This window comes from Delphinus delphis, chromosome 5 (genome assembly GCF_949987515.2).
Source record: "Delphinus delphis chromosome 5, mDelDel1.2, whole genome shotgun sequence".
Classification (NCBI taxonomy): domain Eukaryota; kingdom Metazoa; phylum Chordata; class Mammalia; order Artiodactyla; family Delphinidae; genus Delphinus; species Delphinus delphis.
In genome coordinates this window covers 75337404-75354055 of record NC_082687.1, presented here as the reverse complement: position 1 = coordinate 75354055, position 16652 = coordinate 75337404, and the positions used below count along the sequence as shown (strand labels likewise).

The 16652-nt window shown below is 37.8% G+C and overlaps 1 protein-coding gene across 4 annotated transcripts in view; it reads right to left on the bottom strand.

The window, feature by feature from the left end:
- Positions 1-6171: 6171 nt before the first annotated feature.
- The window catches only part of PDS5A (PDS5 cohesin associated factor A), a 127337-nt gene continuing 116856 nt past the window's right edge, over positions 6172-16652 (bottom strand). For 3 of the 4 annotated variants that reach the window (XM_060012671.1, XM_060012673.1, XM_060012672.1), the window contains exons 32-33: positions 14581-14933; positions 6172-8997 (exon numbers count right to left, since the gene is read on the bottom strand). In XM_060012671.1, the coding sequence (XP_059868654.1) occupies positions 8772-8997; positions 14581-14933 (579 nt within the window). In that variant the 3' untranslated portion in view covers positions 6172-8771. The remainder of the gene's footprint in view (positions 8998-14580; positions 14934-16652) is intronic. The other variant, XM_060012674.1, reaches the window with a different exon arrangement.

Genomic DNA, 16652 nt, shown 5'->3' with positions numbered 1-16652 from the left:
ACTTTCGCAACCCTGTTCTCCCCAAAGCCAAATGGCAGTGAAGGCCATGGGTTTGCACAATGGCTTTCTTCTTTTTTAAAATTTTATTGAAGTATAGTTGATTTACAATGTTCTGTTAATTTTAGCTGTACAGCACAAAGTGATTCAGTTATACACACATACATATATTCCTTTTCGTATTCTTTTCCATTATGGTTTATCACAGGATGTTGAATATATTTCCCTGTTATATAGTAGGACCTTTGTTTATCCATTCTATATATAATAGTTTGCATCTGCTAATCCCAGACTCCCAATCTCTCCCTTGCCCTCCCCTTGGCAACCACAAGTCTCTATATTTGTGGGTCTGTTTCTGTTTCACACATATGTCATTTGTGTCGTATTTTAGATTCCACATATAAGTGATATCATACAGTATTTGTCTTTCTCCTTTTTTTTTTTTTGCGGTACGCGGGCCTCTCACTGTTGTGGCCTCTCCCATTGCGGAGCACAGGCTCCGGACGCGCAGGCTCATCGGCCATGGCTCACGGGCCCAGCCGCTCCGCGGCATGTGGGATCTTCCCGGACTGGGGCACGAACCTGTGTCCCATGCATTGGCAGGCGGACTCTCAACCACTGCGCCACCAGGGAAGCCCTGTCTTTCTCTTTATGACTTACTTTGAATAGTATGATAATCTCTAGGTCCATCCATGTTGCTGCAAATGACATTATTTCGTTCTTTTTTTATGGCCGAGTAATATTCCGTTGTGTGTGTGTGTCTGTGTTTGTGTACCACGTCTTTATCCATCCGTCGATGGACATTTAGGTTGTTTCCATGTCTTGGCTATTGTAAATAGTGCTGCTATGAACATAGGGGTGCATGTATCTTTTTGAATTAGAGTTTTTTCCTGATACATGCCCAGGAGTGGGATTGCTGGATCATATGGTAACTCTATTTTTAGTTTCTTAAGGAACCACCACACTGTTTTCCATAGTGGCTGCACTAATTTACATTCCCACCAACAGTGTAGAAGGGTTCCCTTTTCTCCACACCCTTTCCAGCATTTATTATTTGTAGACTTTTTAATGATGGCCATTCTGACTGGTGTGAGGTGATACCTCATTGTAGTTTTGATTTGCATTTCTCTAATAATTAGTGACGTTGAGCATCTTTTCATGTGCCTGTTGGCCTCTGTATGTCTTCTTTGGAAAAATGTCTATTTAGGTGTTCTGCCCATTTTTTGATTGGGTTGTTTTTTTGTTATTGAGCTGTTTGTATGTTTTGGGAATTAAGCCCTTGTCGGTCGCATCATTTGCAAATATTTTCTCCGAGTCCGTAGGTTGTCTTTTCATTTTGTTCATGGTTTCCTTTGCTGTGCAAAAGGTTATACGTTTGATTAGGTCCCATTTATTTATTTCTGCTTTTATATCTATTGCCTTGGGAGATGGACTTAAGAAACCATTGGTATGATTTATGTCAAAGAATGTTTTGCCTATGTTCTCTTGTAGGAGTTTTATGGTGTCATGTCTTATATTTAAATCTTTAACCCATTTTGAGTTTATTTTTGTGTATGGTGTGAGGGTGTGTTATAACTTCATTGATTTGCATGCAGCTGTCCAACCTTCCCAACACCACTTGCTGAAGAGACTGTCTTTCCTCCATTGTATATTCTTGCCTCCTTTGTCGAAGATTAATTAACCACAGGTGTGTGGATTTATTTCTGGGCTCTCTGTTTTGTTCCATTGATCCATATGTCTGTTTTTGTTTCAGTACCACTGTTGTTTTTTTTTTTTGCGGTACGCAGGCCTCTCACTGTTGTGGCCTCTCCCGTTGCGGAGCACAGGCTCCGGACGCGCAGGCTTAGCGGCCATGGCTCACAGGCCCAGCCGCTCTGCGGCATGTGGGATCCTCCCAGACCGGGGCACGAACCCACATCCCCTGCATCTGCAGGCGGACTCTCAACCACTGCACCACCAGGGAAGCCCAGTACCACTGTTTTGATTACTGTAGCTTTGTAGTATTGTCTAAAGTCTGGGAGGATTATGCCACCTGCTTTTTTGTTTTCTCTCAGGATTGCTTTGGCATTTATGGGTCTTTTATGGTTCTATATAAAATTTAGGATTATTTTTTCCAGTTCTATGAAAAATGTCACGGGTAATTTGATAGGAATCCCATTAAATCTGTAGATTGCTTTGGGTGGTATGGCCATTTTAACAACATTAATTCTTCCACTCCAGGAGCATGGGATATCTTTCCACTTCTTTGAATCATCTTCAGTTTCCTTTATTAGTGTTTTCTAGTTTTCAGCATATAAGTCTTTCACCTCCTTGGTGAGGTTTATCCTGAAGCTTTCTTTCTTTTTTTTTTTTGGACATGATTTTAATAGGGATTGTTTACATTTCCTTTCTGATATTTCATTGTTAGTGTAAAGAAATGCAACCAATTTCTGTATGTTAATCTTATGTCCTGTTACCTTGCTGAATTTGTTGATCAGTTCTAGTAGTTTTTGTGTGGAGTCTTTAGGGTTTTCTATATATAGTATGTCATCTGCATAGAATGACAATTTTACCTCTTCCCTACCAATCTGAATACTTTTTTTTTTTTTTTTTTTTTTTCCCCGGTATGCGGGCCTCTCCTGTTGCGGAGCACAGGCTCCGGACACGCAGGCCCAGTGGCCATGGCTCACGGGCCCAGCCGCTCTGCGGCATGTGGGATCTTCCCGGACTGGGGCACGAACCCATGTCCCCTGCATCGGCAGGCAGACTCTCAACCACTGTGCCACCAGGGAAGCCCTGAATACCTTTTATTTCTTTTTCTTGTCTTGGTTGCTGTGTGGCTTTCTTCTTTTTTCTACTTAATTGTGGAATATTTGTAATGTCCTTCATCCTTCCATAGGAACTGTAAAATTTAGGTAGCTGTGACCTTCAAAACACAACGCCAAAAATATCAGTAAGAGAGAAATCATGCATCAGTTGAAGATCAGGTCTTTGGACAACAAACACTTCATTGCCATTTATGTTACCATTGTGATGAAAAGGTGGAATTAGGAGACTGCAAGTGATGTAATAGACTTCTAGAAAGAGGCAGGCCCTGCTGCACATAATTATAAGCTTCCCTGGGCAGGCCAAGCTTCCAAATGGGCAATGAATGCAGAGACCCTGGACTCCTGGGCTGATTCTATGTACAGCATTTAAAGAGCCTGCTCGTAAAATGGTCACAAGTACGGTAGTTTTTAAGGGTACCAGCCTTCTGCCTTTCAGCTCTTAACCTGTGGTGGGTGGCAAAGGGGCAGGTTACTCTTTTGTCTCTGCAGCTGTATCTTGGAGGATACAGTCCACCACATGCCAGGTGAAACCGGATGGCAAAACTGTCAAGACCTTCCTGGGAGGGAAAGGGTTTCAGGCGTTTTTTTTGGGTTGGGTGGCCACCAGCGTGATCTCTCAAAAAGGCTCAGAATAAAACTAAAATGGGTGCTTTTAGGGGTTGCTGCCTGGGTCCCCATCAAAATTTGATTCTTGGAGAAGCTCACTCAATCCCTGAAGTTTGTCCAAAGAAGGCACAGGAATTATCAACACACCAGAATTTGTGCAAGATGGGGGTGCACTCAGGATGGTGGACAACCAAGGTTTGAGGGCTGGGACCAGGTATTCCAGAGTCTGTGAATAGAGCAATGTTTTGTACAAGGGAAGTGCTCAAGTGGTGTTCGTGCTGCTGAAAGAGCCATCTTCTAATCTGTCTCCAGCCCACCCTTACGGTCACCTCCTTCCAGGGGGCCCTCAGTCTGGAGAACTGACTCCTGCATCAGGTCCAGCTAATCCGGACGCGGGTGGCTTGCTCAGCCCACTTTAGGGACCTACGTGCTCAAAACAGTTGTCAAAATTAACACTTCTCTAGAAAAGGTAAGGATTTTCTGCTTCTACAGCATCTATGAGGTCCAGGCAATGGACACCTGAATAGCCATATATGCCCATGTTGTGCCATTTGCTTTATATTGCTAGTCCTTCTAAGGCACGCATCTTAGTGTTTTAATGCCAGCCCCTGCCAATAAGCCCAGTCTGTACAGAATGGTTACCTCCCACCCTTACACTTTCTTACTGGCTTCCACAGATCTGGACCATGAACTACAGCACTCTCTCTGTGTATAACTGACCTCCAGTTGATTGTTTTTCAAGCTTCTCCCGGAAGAACGCATACAGTGCTGTTTCTTAAAAGGATGCGTGGTCTTTGCTAGAGAAAGGAGTGACTAGAGAAGGAAGGGGAGGAAAGTGCCTTAAGTTGTAATCAGCATTGATTAAAAAACGTTATTTGAGAAATACCCCAAAATTTGAAGTCCTGATCACCAACCAGCCTGGCCCATGTTCCTTAGAAATGGTACTTTGTACATGTTGCTGTTGGACTTTGAAATAGGTACAAGATAAAATAAGTGAAGGTTATTACTCTTAAATGGGAATGAAAAGCTGGAGCTCTAGTTTACAGGCTGAGTGTTTATGTACACTCATTTCCATTGATTTCCACTGTTGCTGGCTTGTAGCAAACTTTAAACTTCTTGTAGGCAAAGCCACCATTATTTAGGCACACTGCAAAGCTCGTCAGACTGTTGGAGACTTGTTGGTCACCAGTGGTTTCTATTGACAGTTACTCATGTGAATAGAAGTATCCCAAGTGTGGAAAGATAATCCCATTCAGGGTAAAATACATAACCAGTCATGATAGCTTCTCTTCTCATTCTGTTCATCTTATTCCAGATACATATATGTAATCTGTTTGCTCTCTGTGAACTAGTTTTTGAACTAAATGTGCATATACAGAATTTGTGATAAATAGATGTATCAATAGCCAGTATGAATGGAAGGCCACTTTTAAGTTCTTAAACAATTTCTAAAATTTCCCAAATGTCCGTAAGAATTTATCATCTATTAATTATTATGTTCTCCCTCAGTCACTGTAAGCCAGATCAGAGTATGTAGTCAGGAAGTTCGAAGGTGGCATTTGATCCCTTATGTGCAAACTCCAGAATCTAAACAAAATATGCAAAGACATTTTATCAGCTTGTGACATACCAAGGGGGTTCATGAATATTCAGGGTTCCACACTACTATATAATGCTGCATTTCTTGGTTTTATTTGAAACAATGCATATTTTTAGCATTTTATGGTAGGATTTTACACTTGTCATTTACACAAATTACAAGGTTCTCTTCAAGTCTTTAAAAATTTTTTTAAAAAATTCAGCCCATGTGCAGCACAAGAATATGCAAAACTACTTTACATTATACACACTTTTTATCAAAGGAGATACAAAATTCTGGCTTGTAGTTTTAGACAAATACAAGAAGCTTCAAACTAGACACAAAGGGTTAACATTAATTCTCAAATGTAAGTCTGCACTTTGTGTTGTATTTCTCTGAGATGTGAATACCAAATTCCTAAGGGATTTTTACTTTTTCCTTTTTCAAAGGAAAAATGACAAGTTTCCCTTATTCAAGTCCCTCCCCATCAGCTCAGTCTATCATCCTACTCTCCCATCCCTTAGTGCCAGATACTTGCTTATATTAAAAAATCAGGGGTGGGCCATTTACATATGTCTGTGGACCAGATCCTTTTAGCTAACTCCTCTCTTGCAAAAATCTAAGCAGCCATAACTGATGGGAATGGTCTGCTACATTATGTTAAATATGACTTCACACTAGGTAATCTAGACAGATATGATGCTGGGTAATTAGTTAAAAGGAGATAATGAGACAGAAGGCCCTACCAGTGTGCTTTTTATTGGTGGCAAATTGGTGGCCTTTAAGAATCAAGCTGTCTGATTCTAAGAGAGCTTCAAAATCTAAACAGAACATGCCCACTGATTGCTTGAGGGACCTCTCTGATGCTTATGCATAGGTACTCTTTCAGCATGCCGGAGGCAATATTTTATACTTCTAAAGAGTTATGAAGAGGCAATAAGGAAGAGTAGAGCTCTCTGCCCTTCCAAAGATATTTTCTATCACTGGTATCCACTGTTCCCTAGCCATCATCCAATACTTAAATGTGTATGTATATGCATATTTTAAAAGAATTACCCATCTTTCACTCAGTCAGTATACAGCCAACTCTTGATTACCTATGAGAACATAAGTGACATTTACTACCAGAAAATTTCACATTTAACATAATCTTTTTTTTTTTGACACAGCTCACGTTCACTGTTTTACATCTCACGTAGACTACAGCCTGTCAAGACCAAGTTATCACACAAACGTTTATGCCCTCGAACCCATGATAGGTATGTGCAAGGACACTGAGCACATTCAGATAGGGCTTGGGGGAAGGGCATAAAGTGGAGAATGGGGGCAGGTGATAACTCTGGGCGTGAGAAAGGACCAATCTCAAGTTCCTCCTGAATTAGCTCTTATGGTATGCCTTCGTTATTTTAATTTTATGATTGATTACTGCAAAATCTAAAACCTGAGGCAGTCACTATTTTATATAGATAATGGAGAGTTGACTGTAATCATGTTCTTTGTTTCTTTATGACTTTAGCCCTTTTACATAAAAAATTTCACAAGAAAACATAATATAAAAAGATTAAAAAAGACTACCATATGACATCTAGAAGCATTTATTTTATGCAAAAAACTTAAATATGAATGTGCACACAAAAAGTGCACACATTACCTATGCTGAACAATGCCAAGAAACAATATATTGATGCAACAGTTGTTTTCTAAAATAAACATAAAAACGGAGCCCGGACTGGCAGACAAAAAGCAAAGCACTTATTTCCCAATAGCACAATGCTGAAAACTGATAGCAATCCTAAACTCCTCCCACTTTCCTTACAAAGCTGCCAGAGTCCAACTATTTAAAAAAATTGACTTTTTTTTTTACATCAATAATAAAAATCTGGTGACAGACATTATAAAACCAAATGCTGGACAGTCTTTACTCCTTTAAAATTCCAAATATTCCAACATAATCACAGGAGTAAAAACCACTTTAAAGTGATATGCTTTATGAAACAAAAAACAATATGTACATTTATTGCAAATTATATTAAACTAAAATGGAGGGGAAATCAAAATATGAAGTGATATGAAATCAATAATAATTTTAATTATTTTCTCACTCTGATAAAAATCAGAAAGCAACATTTATAAAATTGCCACCACATCACTTTTCATAGCAGGGAACTGAAATCTGTACATCTCATTTTGCAGAAAAGTAGGCAGGCAGAAAGAATTATACATAAAAGTTTCCAAAAGGAAAAACAAAGAAATATTTAATCTGATCTCTTTTCTTCTAAAAAATTAATTCAGTAGACTTCTATTTTTCTCTTGTGTAACATGGGAAATTCCTGGCTCTAAAATTGATGAATTCTCACTGTCAGTGTAAGGACATCCTATTAATTTCTTTAAAATAAAGACTGCAGCATGGAAATTAATGGTGTATTATGCTGTTAAACTCCAGATATGCAGGAACTGGAACCAAGTGTTAAGCAATTTGCTTAATTATTGACTTTTCATAAGAAAAGTCTGGGGGGAGGGTAGAACAGAGTTGCTTTTAGCCTCTCTCTCAAGAGTTTCTGCTGTACATTTCCATCAAAGGACTTGTGGTCAAGTGAAAAAAGGAAGTAATAGCTTTTTTCAGTTTTCAAGGCAGAAAGTGTGTTTTGAAGTTAACTTCATTTTCTGTTCAGGGTCATTCTGAATCCAAGTTTTTGCAGAAGCTAGAGCCTGCTTCTGTTTGGCCTTCATTTTCTCCCTTTGCAAATGAATTTTCTTTTTACCTTGGGGATAGGAGTAGAAGAAAGCAATGTTAGAAAAGATATAAACAGGAAAACAAACCATACACAGATTATTTAATTTCTATAGTTATTACCTAAAATCTGAAAATATTTTTTCATTGTTCATGTGACACTTTAGTTGATTTAGTAATCTTTCCCTAAATTACATAAAAACACAATACCAATGAAGAAGTTTTTATTTTCAACCATTAAGCATTGCTACCCAGTGTCCAATCTGTTTTATTACTACAATAAAACACTAAAAGCTATTTGAAGTAATTGTGATTTTTAATGAATACTTTCAAAATTATGTAGTAGAAAAATTACTAGACAACTGGCAAATAAAAGCAGCAAAATAAGTTCTGTTCTTTAGTGTACTAAAAAAAGGAGGAAAATTTAGCTTAATTCTGTTAAGAGAAATGCCCCACTGATCCTATTTCCCTAATAGGGAGGGAAAATTATGACCTCTGGAAGCATGAAGTAGTGGGATAGGGTCTCTTTCTCTTCTCCCCTCACCTACTCCTCTCTGGGAGGAGGAAGAACCCATCTAATGGGTGAGAGGGTGGGGGAAGGAAAAACTGAGCATACTGGAATTTGGTCTTGTCTAGATTTCTTCTCCTTTGCCTCCAAAAGGTGTGTTCTGGTCTGCCGGAGGTTGTTCAATTTAGGGGCAAGGCATTAGTAGTTACCTGGCCTATGTCATTTCAGATTTGGGTGGTGGGTGGGGGGGAGTGTGGCTTGTGGGATCTCAGTTCCCCACCAGGGATCGAACCCGAGCCAGGGCAGTGAAAGCCCAGAATACTAACCATTAGGCCACCAGGGAACTCCCTGTCATTCCACATTTTTAATCAGCCACATCAGTATTAAGATGGTATCTCCTTTTTAACAATTCCAAACTTGGGAGAGAAAGATAAGGGGGCTGTTTTCTTATATTCCCAAACCCCAACATAACATATACCTTCTAATAAAGATAACAATGCTAACCAAAGAAAGCTAATAAGTGATTAAGATTCTTACATAGTATTAAATTAATTTGTTATAATAGATAAAATTTAATAATATGATATCAAAGAATCCTCTACAAGCTGCCTGCTGCACCTTCAGGAAGCTTCCCTTTACTAGCTCTGAGTCCTCAGTATCTTCCTGGCTGCTCTCACAGACTTTTAAACGATCCAGATCACTGGAAGAATTTCCTGGACTTGATTCTATGTCCCAAAGTGAATCGCCATCACTTCCGAGCACTTGGCTTCTGAAAAATTTCATATTATTTTGATAAAAATTCACTTGTTACTGAAGAATATTCATATTAAACTAATACACGGTTGTTAATACATGAGGAAACACACTTAGGGGATACTTTAAGATACAAACCGATGTGATGTGAGGAAACTCTCAATATACAAATGAGCACAGGAAATCGGGAAATCCTTTGCTTAAAAAAAGTAGAAATTCCAAGACTCTTGAACACTCCAATATTAAGCATACTAAGCAAAACATATTAATCCAAAGATGGGAAAACTATAGTCTGTTATCCTATAGGTAACTTCCTTAAATTCACAGTTTCCCCTTAAGTCCCAAGTTTAAGGACTGTGTCTCCACTGGTGTTAATTGATATTTTCTTTTTCATGGAAGAATTTGGCCTCAAAGATAAAACATACTCAAGAATCAGCAGACCTATAAAAACACATTTTCAATGCAAAATATTTGGAATTGTTTGCCATTTGAATAATAATTCAAAAACAAAAGAAAAACAAGTAAATAACTGAAATGATGATGAATCCTCCATTCCCAAACTCAGGAAGCCAACATTAAGTGTCCAGTTGTTCAGATACTATTTCCTGACTATAGTATACAAATGGCTGATTTTCATAAATTTACAGGGTAAATTCAAGGAATTTTCTGAAAAGAAGTAACAATTCCAAATGCAGCCCAAAATATAAACAGGAACATTTATTGGCACGCGCGCACGCACACACACACACCCCTCTGATGGAATAGATTTACTGCAAAAATCCAGAGGGATCTAAAAATCCTACAGGTAAGTTTACAAGTTAAAATGTATGAACTCCCAGATTAAGTAAATTCTATGCCAGGAAATTTCTGTACAGTTTTTGTATTTTGGTGGAATAACATATCTATCCTTGAATTAATAAAGTATATAAGTAGGAGTCATACTAAAAATTATTATTTACCTATTGTCAGTGAGAGGACCTAGTAAGAGGAATTCTAGAGGGGTTACACATAAGTGATTGCTATGGTATTTAAATGACTGTAGAGGCTACCATTTATCAAGGGTCCTACTTTTACAGGGCTGAAGGATTAGTGAGGTTACAAACATAAAGCATCTAGACTGTGGTTGGATACTAGGGCCTCAAAAATGGTTTTCACTAACTATTTAATAATAAAGTTGAAATCATACAATATGATGAGTATAAATACCAAGTAATAAAAATGGGCGTTTTCTGGAGGTGGTCCTAGTATACAGTGTAGACTGACCGCCTCGAGATCATCTTGTATTCAGACAGATCTACAAAGGAGCACATGGAGTAAAGAAGGGAGCGTAATGTCAGGAAAGGCTCTTTTCAGATGTTAATGTAGGGACAGTTGTGACCAGCGCAGGAACTGACCATCAGGGAAGTGAGAAAGCAAGCAAGTAAAATGTGTGAAGAATAATGCAAGGTAAAGGAAAAGACAGATGAAATAGTGTTAGAAAGCAGGGCCACAGAGAAGCACAAGGGTGCTGGGCCTTATTTCTCAAAGGCTTGCAGTCAAGCTTAAAATCCGGGGGTAAACTACTTTAGTGCAGTGATCCAGATCCAGATCTGGTTCCACAATGCAAGGACTCTAGGCTATGCTTCAAGTTGCCAGGGCAGTAAGTGAGCTGTTCCTACCATTCTGGGTTCATCCTTAGCTCAGAAATGTGGTGCTTGGCTCTCAGCTTTGGCAACCCTATTTCTTTTTTTACTAATGAGATGGTTCAAAGTGTAATGATAACCTTAACAGGATGATTCAAGGTGTTATATTAGCTCTGTATTCAGAATTGTTCAATCATGTGGCTTTAACCTGTATCTGATCCTCACCAGGTCTCAGGAAAATACAGGTGAGATGTCAAATCAATCATAGGTAATACCTTTGGTTAATCAAAAGTATGTTTAGAATCTTGTATGAAGGTGAAAGCTATAGTTTCCCATGAAATAAAAATAAAGCTGGCACCTTCAGGATTTTGACCATTCAACGTTTTCTCCTCAAGCTGAAGGATAGTTAGAACAGCTGAGTCACAAACAAGGAAGTTTTGTTTTAGTGTGCCTGTCTATTCCATCGCTTGGTGGTTACTATACCTTAAAACATTTCCTTTTACACATTAAGAGAAAAAGAAAATAATAGAGTTGTGAACGTTCATAGTTTAAAGGAGAAACATAACCGCAGCTGCCACTGTTAGCAGTACAGTAAGGCGATTAATAAGGGACACAGCCTGGATTCAAAACCCTGTTCTGTGTAGCACTGGCCAGGTGGCCTGAGAAAGTAATTTTTTTAGGTCTAACCCCCTTATCTCTAACATAGGGTTGTACTTGCTTCATAATGATGGTTGGCAAGGCAAATATACATTCAACAACCTTTCCTTATTATCATTATTATTTCTACCAATATATATGCCAAGCACCATTGCAAATACCCCATACATTATTCTACCTAATATTCACTACGGTCTTTCAATGTTCTTATAGCATTAGGGGCTTCACTTAAGTTTGCCACTTGAATTCAAGAACATCTGATCTCTCTTTGTTTTTTCCCTCTCTGAAGCTAAAATACTTTAGCTTTTGTTTGCATGAACTCTGAAATAGGTTCAAAAGATGACTATAGTTGTGTGGTTTAACCTACGATTATTTTAAATAAACCAGCTTCTTATGTAGTAATTATAAATAATAAACTATATGCAAAGATTTTCCATTTCATGGAAACTACCACATATATTAACTACATTAGCTATTTAAAATATGGAAGTAAATATATTTTCAAAGCATCCTCTGTTAAACTACTTTTGTGTGCAGGTATAGTTCCTGTAGAATTAAGACTTAATTTTACCTTAAAGTACAATATAGTGTGGACTCCAGAGTGATGCTGCCTGGTTTTAATGCTGCCTCCACTATGTATATAAGCAAAGGGACCAAAAGCTACATGGACTCTCTATTCCTGGTTCTCTCCTCTTTATAAACTGGGGATAATGATAGTACTTACCCATGTAGAGATGTTTTAAGCATTTAATAGGTTAACAAAGAGCTTAGAATTGAGCCTGGCTCATAATAAGCATTATATTAGTGTTAGCTATTATTCATCTTATGTAGCAGTTTTTTAAGTGAAATAAAATATATGTAACATAAATCACTGCCATTCATCTCTAGAATATTTTCATCTTCCAACTGAAACTCTGTACCCATTAAATAGTAATGCCTATTCTCTCCTCCCGCTCTCCCTGGCAACTACCTCATTCTGTCTGTATGAATTTGACTACTCTCGTATCTCACAGAAGTGGAGTCATACAGTATTTGCCCTTTGGGGTCTGGCTTATTTCACTTAGCATAATGTCCTTAAGGCCCATCCATATTGTGGCATAAGTCAGAATTTCATTGTTTTACATAGTAATAATAAAATAATTCTTATACTTTTATCAATCAGTAGACTTAAAGTGAAAGTTTTCTGCTCTATTCTGGAATTGACAAGCTGGAGAAATATATTCTTTGAGGGCGAGAACCTATCCATTTTGGATACTTTTGTACTGCCAACATCCAGCGCAATGCTGGCAGTTTAATCTGTCTGTATTTGTTAGAAGAACAAATGAGAAGTATAAGGAACAATGCTCATGTGCCTATAATACATTCAGTCCTATGCAAGAGGCTATCATGAGTAATACAGAGTTTCGGGAGTAAGTTAGGTTTCCAAGCCGAAGTCATAATGCTAGAATTTAAGGGCAGAGTTGTATATTAGATTCAGGAAAGAATGGAAAAGACAAAAGGAAGCTTGGGAGAAAGTTTCAGAATGTCCTTCTATGTTTTGTTAGCCACGAATTAGTAGTCAATAATTCAACCAGAAGTTTCTGAAATATGTGCGCAAAGTCTTTGATCTGTTTTACTGAAGTACAGTGTTATCATGAACACCAAATTTAACCATCTAACTTCACTGAGAATATAAAACCATCAAAGAATTCTATATTTTGGATAACACATTGCCCAACTGATCTACTAAATGGCATACTTAAGACTTCTAAGGTGTCTTTTCACTCTTGAAAAAGATGTTTTAAGAGTTTTAAAAAGGCCCAAGGCCATTTTTAATCAACACCAGTCTCTGGCATGTAAGCCATTTTTGTTGGTTTGTTTAATGCTTTGGGGGCAAATGGTGTTAACTAAAAGAAGAGCAATGGGTTTTACAATGCTCAATTTCAGAGACAAGGTTGGTTGCTACTGAAAACGTTTTCAGGGTCCAAGTGAGTGCCTGCATATTTTGGTTAGATGTCAAAAGGACAGCACATGAGAGGTAAGGTCAGGTGGCTCAGGTGGCCTGGGTGTGATGATCAGTACTATTTTATGTGGGTGAGGAATGGCTAGAATTCTAGAAACCCTTAAGAGAAGTCTGGCAATCTCCAACGAAATTTGTTCAGCTTTTGTATAACTAAAAATATAGTAAGAGGTAAAGCAACTAGAATTCAAAACAATGGTTAAAATAATTACTGAGCATTTAGTCTGTACAAGGCATTTTGTTAGGTGCTTTATATTTAATGACCATTTAATTCTTGGAACAGTCCTTTGAGGAAGGTATAATTATACTGCCTTAATGATGAAGAAAAGGAGGCCGAGGTTAAGTATGTTGTTCCAGGTCAAAGGTCCAGGTTTGAGGAGAAAAATAATAAATTTGCCCCCAATACTGGCTTTCCTTACTACACTTTTAGTCCATAAAAGTAGAAGTGGCTAAGTAGAAGAAACACCCATTACTTAGTCAGGTTTGGGCCTGGATCAGCTGCCATGAGATGTTGAAAAAGGTACTCAGAGACACTTAAAATGTAAGAAAATCTAGTAGCCTCAAACTTCCAAATTTCAAAAATGGTAATTTTAAAAAATGTACTTACAAACACATATGCCTTAGCAACACTGTACTTTATAAAAATATTGAAGCAGGATGGTGAGGGTGTCCTGACATGATCAGAGCTGGTTCTTTCCTAGAAGGAACTCAGAATCTTACAATCTAATTCAGGGGGGAGATGAATTAGGTATAGGTATATAAGGAAAAAGAAGCAGTGTAGAGCTAAGTTCTAATTGTAGACCAAGTAAGGAGCCAACTTCTAGATCTCATTGGGGCACCACTGTTACAGTGTGGAAAATCTGAAATCCCAACACAACATGATCAAAGATGAGTAGCTGTGAGGGAGGGTGGGGGAGAGGTAAGTTGCTGACTTATATTAAAATTTACTGTAACAAGTGGAAATAAAGAGCATGCCATGACATCTATCTATTCCACTCTGGGATCTCTGTATCAAAAAAGTAGCCGTTTATATTTAGAAAACCCCATGCAACTATGTGAGGGACACCAAGACAATGTTATCCTTGCTAATAAATAGAAACATCAAAAACCATATCCTAATTAAAAATTAACCAAAGAAAAAAGGAGATCTTTCTTCAAATTGTTGTCCTGAAAGTTATGAGATAAAAGCAAATGCCACCATAACTTAGGAAAACCAGGGGCAGTTTTCACTCCCAAATGCCTAGGTGTTTGGGGGTGACTGGCAACTAAGATTAAAACCAGATGTCTAAATTCAAAGTTCAGAAAGAACGGTGTACGTTACCTTTGTAAGTCAATTTGTCTCTCTGCTGGTGCTGCCTTTTTGGCTATGTCTTGCAGTTTGGGTGCTTTGGCATTACCTGCTTCCAAACCTCCAGGGCTTTCCTGATTGACTGCGGCTCTCTTTCTTCCCTTGCTAAGAGGTTTATTTATATCATCATTTCTGGTTGCATTGCCCTGAGATTCAGACTTGGGTCGACGTCCTCTCCTGGGTTTTGAAGGGGCAGGTGGTCCTGATTCATCTACTTTCTCATCTGTTTTTTGTTGGATATTCTCTGCACCAGCTGCTGTTACTGTTCTTTTCTTTCCTCGGTCACTGCTGATGTTGCCCTGGGCAGCCTGATCAGAATTAATCTCCTAAAAGAGCAGAAAACAATTATATGAACATAAATTCCTTAAATATCACTGATCTATACTACAAAGAAGCATTCTGCAAGTATTTTAAAAGAGTTGGAATTCCAGGGCTTCTGATTAACTGCTTACATCCCATGAAGAATGTAAACTCCTCAAGGATAAGGACTGAATGAGGTGCCTACCATAGTGCTTGGCATATATAATATACTCAATAAATGCTTACTAAAGTGCATAGGCAGTTATATAAGAGAAAACCTACTCAGTTTTGCTTTCACAGCCATTTTAAATGACAAGGTCCTTTTTATTGTGGTATGCTCTTAATGTATCACTTTTCAAAAGAGGGGGGAATGTTTTCATAATTCAATGTTATTTTCTTTCTCTATGATGCATCTGACTATAATAATCTTTGTAGTTCTGTGACACAAAGTTCTTTAATATCTCACTCCACTCATTCATTCTAACTTTTGTCTCTTCTTTATCAATCATTAACCTTCTACTTTTTTCTGAGCATTCTCTTTTTTCCTCTGTTTGGCATATATATTACATATTGTCATCTAAAATGTTCAAAGTAATAAAATTCCATTTTAATATGAGACATAATGGACATTAGGAGGAATAATAATTTTCAGAATGAAAGTGACCTTTATATGTATGATATTTAGGAGTCAATTATAATAATTTTAACTGATTCAAGGGAAACAAAGGAACACTATCCTCACCGAAAAAGTGACTTTATCTTTTCAATTAATTAATTAATTTTCATTTCCCCAAAAAATGTTTTCAATGACCAGGGAAACACATAAATCTTTCATGTTTCAAGAAAATTTACTTAAATGAAAACTCGTGAAAGTAGTATCTTAAGTTAGAAAATCCACAAATCAGTGTTTCACGTTGAGGATTAACATTAAAGTAAACCCTATCTTAAGAGACAGTATCAGAGCCTTTAACATGGGCAGCTAGACTTAAATCCATCCTTCCAGGATGATGAGCTAATGACTCCTACTTCTTTCACCCTCTTGGGATGTGGAGAGTCGTGTTACAAAAATCATCAAAAGGGAACAAGAGTAAGGTGGGCCACAGGATTTAAACTGTAAAACAATACAAAATGGATCAGAGAAAAGATATGCGAAGGCACCCTGGAGAAAGATGGAGATTCCTGGGCAAAATAAGAAGGGTCAATAAAAACTAAGTGTGGTTAAACTTGAAGTAGAAACCATTCAACTGAATGCCTGTTAGGTGCAGTGGCTGCTGGGCATAGATTGGGGAACAAAACTCTTATTTTTCCTGTCCTCAAACAGATTAGCATAGTAGTTGACTAATTTTTTAAAGAGTAAACAAACATTTAAGTACAGATTACCCTAAATGCTAAGAGATTAAAGAAAAGGGCATTCAGAAAAAAAAAAAAACCAGGAAGCATCAATTTCTCATTGGTTCTTCTGGGGAATATTAATTAAATAATATCAAAGCAGGACTTATCACATGAAAAGTGAAGTATTTTAGACAGATGGAAAAGGCAGCATGAAGTACCTGAAGAAGGAAAGAGCTTGGAAGATTGAAGGAACTTGAAGTGATGTGAGACTGGTATAAGGTAGGAGAAGCAAGCATGGGCCAGATCATGAATGCCTTATGGGACATGTAAGAAATCTGATTTTATTCTAAGTGGTGATAAAAGTCATTGATGGACTTTAAACAGAGGACAAACATAATCCAGATTATATTTTA